At 38.9% G+C, this 4994-nt stretch overlaps 1 gene segment (V, D, J or C); it reads left to right on the top strand.

The window, feature by feature from the left end:
• The first annotated feature begins 2668 nt into the window (after positions 1-2668).
• LOC117975703 (immunoglobulin heavy variable 3-15-like) lies at positions 2669-3308 on the top strand. The segment is given in 2 exon segments: positions 2669-2804; positions 2908-3308. Coding segments are annotated over 2 exon segments (447 nt in total).
• The last annotated feature ends 1686 nt before the right edge of the window (positions 3309-4994 follow it).

Genomic DNA, 4994 nt, shown 5'->3' with positions numbered 1-4994 from the left:
ACTAAACAATGAGGAAAATCACAACCTGATGAAACAGGAAGCCTCTGGATGTGAGTGGCTCCAGGATTAATAATTTGACAACTCATGTGCCCAGGAAGTTTCTTTTCTCAATTTTCCACACTGATGCATCCAGAAAGTCAGCTTTGCCCCCCAGGTGACTCCCATCATGCAGTGACATGGTGACAATATTCCCATGGTCACATACGTATTTTATATATTGGCTGGAAAAGGGGCAGAGACAGTTCTGCAATTCTCCTCTGAAGGACCAGGAACACCTCAACAGACCACCTCCCCTGCCCACATGACTAGAACTGCACCACGTGCCCACATGGACACTCATCCCTGATGGGGATAATAAGACTCCATTGATGAGGCCGACTATTTTAGCATATAAATTAGTAAAGACTGATATAAAGGTTTCAACAACTAATTGAAGTCTGTTCTTCTATGTCCACCAGAGACTATAGATGCTCCAGCGATACCTTGTTTTTCTTTGCTGCGTGACTGTGTCTCTTCTCCTTGTTCCATCCTCCAGAGAATCTCTTTCAGCTCCCACAGGTGCATTCCTCTGTTATATGTAACTGACAATTGATAAATTAGTGGAAGCCCTTACACTAAAGGAAGAGTCTCTGACCTCATCTTGGTCCATATTCCTAGAAAGGCATTGTGCCCGTAAGTCTGGGTGTGACCTTCTGAGTGTTCCTGACCCTCCTCCAGATGAGATGCTCATCTGTGTGTTCTTGTCCCTTTCACTGGGGTAGAACCACCCTGTTTCCCCCAGGTGTTCCCTCCCACAGCTCCAGTGTTCCCCATCAGTGTCATCACCTCCCAGATCTGCTGCCCTGCCCTGCAGACTAAAGCTCTGATTCCATAAGAAGGAGAGTTACGTCTCAACAGAACTTCGTGGCAGTGACCTCTGTTCCCATCTCAATTCCTGAGGGGTTGCACCAGTGCCCCTAGGGTACTGGTTTTGGTGGTTCCTCTGCAAAGTAATTTTTAGTTCTGTAGTGGATATAAGGGAGTTGAGTCTCAATGCCTTTCAAAAATGGGGGCTCTTGTTCTCTCCCAGACAGACACTTTGGGAAAGGAAGATTTTGTGACTGCCCCTTTTCTGGGGAAAGGGATTCAAGAGGATACAAAAGCTCTTCAGTATGTGGTCCCTTAGAATTTCAAACTACAACAAGCTTACCATATTCAGTTTCAAGCAATCCCACATATATTTGTATTTTTATCTTTAACAGACTATATTTCATATGCCAGACTCTGCCTTAGGTAATCTCATATGCTGGCTTTGTTACTCTCTACAAGAACTTGCTTCTTGTTAAATTTAAGATTTTTTTTTAACTTCAGTTATCCTAAGCATTCAGAAATTTGCAAAATTTCATCTTGACTGTTTATCTGTTATTGTTGATGTAGTTGTAAGAAATAAAGAATATATATCCCTCATTTATGTACATTTTCAAGTCGAGTAGTAGATTTTTAGTACTACCAGAGTAATAAAATAATTTGAACATTGTTAAGCTGCTTAACAGAAAATCAAATTATGGTAAATGTGTTCAATGGAATACTACACAACATTTATAATAAATAATTGTCTGATACATGCAACAAGAAGGTAAAATATCTAAGTATTTTTGCTGAGTAAAATAAACCAGACAAATGAGAAGATTTACCATATAATTTCATTTATATAAATTCTGGAAAATAAAAACTGAACTTACTTAAGTAATATAACAACAAGGTAAAATATCTAAGTATTGATGTTCAGGAAAATAAAGCAAACGATTAAGCATATGTACTATGTTATTCCATTTTAATAAACTCTGATAAATTAAATTGAATCTACAGCAATATAAAGAAGAACAGAATTTACCATTTGGGGAAATGGTAGAAGAAGGGAAGAGGAAAGGAGGAGGAATATAGAAGAATGAGAGGGAAATTTTGCGAATTTTCTGGTTCACCTTGATAACTAGGATGGTTACATAAGGTTTATCAATTGTACACTTTAAATATGTGAAGTTTATTATCAGTAAACTGAAATTTATAAAATTTATTACCAGCAAACAAATGAAAACTTGCACAAGAAATAAGTGATATAAAGATAGAAGAAATATTAAATTTCAGAAACACCTAATAATTTATCTTCGTGAACCCTAGTTCTCACCATATTTTTAGGTGAATGCTAGAATGCAGCAAAATTACACATGCTCTCAATACAGAAAGTGGGTTTCACAAACCACACTAGGCATGCCCAACTCTGTCCTGGAGTTGGGTTAGGGAGTAATATAGGGCCAGTGGATGAGGAGCACAGGCCCAGATACTGGGGCTCACTAACCTCAGGTATGAGCTCTTAGATACATACAAAGCCCCTCCACGCATGGGTTTACTTCCCCATCTGTAAATTGAGAAACCATTGACCCCTAAAAATATGATTTACACAAATATGTAAAAATGTAAGAGAGTGATTAGTGCAAAGTGTTTATCACAGCACAATTTCATAATAAGACAGCAAGTTTTCCAAACAGCATCATTGTCATCAGATTCTTGCAGGGCATCATTGCCTTATCTGGGCACTGCCCTCTGCTCAGGCGTCCCACCCCAGAGCTTGCTATATAGTAGGTGATATGCAAACAGGGCCCTCCCTCTCCTGATGAAAACCAGCCCAGTCCTGACCCTGCAGCTCTGGGAGAGGAGCCCCAGCCTTGGGATTCCCAAGTGTTTTCATTCAGTGATCAGGACTGAACACAGAGGACTCATCATGGAGTTTGGACTGAGCTGGATTTTCCTTGCTGCTATTTTAAAAGGTGATTTATGGAGAACTAGAGAGATTGAGTGTGAGGGGACATGAGCGAGAGAAACAGTGGATTTGTGTGGCAGTTTCTGACCTTAGTGTCTCTGTGTTTGCAGGTGTCCAGTGTGAGGTGCAGCTGGTGGAGTCTGGGGGAGGCTTGGTACAGCCTGGGGGGTCCCTGAGACTCTCCTGTGCAGCCTCTGGATTCACTTTCAGTAACGCCTGGATGAACTGGGTCCGCCAGGCTCCAGGGAAGGGGCTGGAGTGGGTTGGCCGTATTAAAAGCAAAGCTGATGGTGGGACAACAGACTACGCTGCACCCGTGAAAGGCAGATTCACCATCTCAAGAGATGATTCAAAAAACACGCTGTATCTGCAAATGAACAGCCTGAAAACCGAGGACACGGCCGTGTATTACTGTACTAGAGACACAGTGACGGGAGGTCAGTGTGAGCCCAGACACAAACCTCCCTGCAGGGGCGCGCGGGGCCACCAGGGGGCGCTGGTGACCCACTGAGGGCGGGACAGGTCCCAGGAGCAGGTGCAGGGGGAGGTTTCCTTTCTCCTCAGCTGGAAAAGTCAGGTTTATCTTCGCAGGACTCTGGAGTCTTCTAGGCTGTGATATTTTGTTACTTATATTTATTATGAATTTTATCATTAATACTTAAATTTTAGTAATTATTAACATTCTACGTATTATTATATTTTTAAGTATATACTTTCAAGAAATAAACATTCCTAATTGTTTGCACTGATTCTTCCAGAGTTTATTAACATTTGTTGACATCAGCAACTACATAGCTATAGGGACATAAATTTATACCCATAGAAAGATGTATAAATACACAGACCAATGCATATATATGTAGGCATTCGTATTATACATTACAATGAAATGATAAAAAAAGTTTGAAAAAATCAAAATTAACTACATTATTAAATTTTAATTATTAAATTATTACAGTAATTCATAATTGATTTCCCGGATTTTCAATTGTTTACATAAATTGGTTTCTATTGGTTCATTTAAAATAGTACATTGGTCATTTTGAAGAGCTAAGAGTAAATGTTAAATGTTGTCACAATAAAAGATAAAAATTTGAAGCCATGAATGATAATTATATCAGTTATTTCTTAATTATCTTAGTTATTTCATATTGTATTCACAAATCATAACATTGCCCTTTACCTTGTAAATATAAACAACCATAATTTGTAAATTTGCAATAAAATTTTATTGTAATTTTTTTATATTTATCCCAGATTATAATCTTTTTCTTCACTTCCAGATCTCGCTGGATTGTCTCAAGGGCCCCATCCACACCGCTGACCCCTGAAGGCTTTTGGGAGTGGCTGCAGGATGGGCAAAAGCAGGTACCCTGTTTGAGTCACCACGACCTGGAGCCTCCCTCTCCTTGGATTAGGCCTCTGCTCAGGATCACAGGGCTCTGTAAAAGCGTTCCTATTTCTCCACATCCTCTCCAGCATCTGCTGTTTCCTGTTTTGTTAATGATCGCCATTCTAACTGGCGTGAGATGTCATCTCATTGTGGTTTTGATTTGCATTTCTCTGATGACCAGTGATGATGAGCTTTTTTTCATATGTTTGTTGGCCGCACACATGTCTTCTTTTCAGAATTGTCTGTTCATATCCTTTGTCCACCTTTTGATGGGGTTGTGTGTTTTCTTCTTGTAATTTTAACAGTAAATGTATCACAACCAAATAGGGGGAGCCCTTTTCCATGGGACAGGGTTTCTAATTAGGACTTTACATGTCTAATGCAGCTTCAGTCTCTTTATAGGTGAGATAGTAATATCTCCATATTGGAGATTATCCCTCTAAGTCAGCTCTTACAATTAATTTCTCCAAGGACCCACACAAATTCAGGATATACTTAAAAATTTCAGATGTAATACCTGGGACAACATCGAGAATACATTAACCTTTAGAGCATGCACATGCAAGTATTATTATTTTTCTGTCGGCTGTCCCCGGTTATGATTTTACTCAAAATATTGGTAATGTATCTTCAGAAAATGGGTTTAAGTATTATATCAATAGTTTATTAACTTTTGATAACTAATAATATAAAATGTTCCATATATTTCTTAGCCACATTTTACTTCTCTGTAAAATGTGTGTTTGTTAATTTTTTTATTTTCAGATGTTACATTTATCTTTCTTATTTCTGTGATTTTATTCT

Source organism: Pan paniscus, chromosome 15 (assembly GCF_029289425.2).
Source record: "Pan paniscus chromosome 15, NHGRI_mPanPan1-v2.0_pri, whole genome shotgun sequence".
NCBI classification, from domain to species: Eukaryota; Metazoa; Chordata; class Mammalia; order Primates; family Hominidae; genus Pan; species Pan paniscus.
The sequence above is the reverse complement of the archived record's forward strand: the minus strand, read 5'-3'. Positions and strand labels throughout refer to the sequence as shown.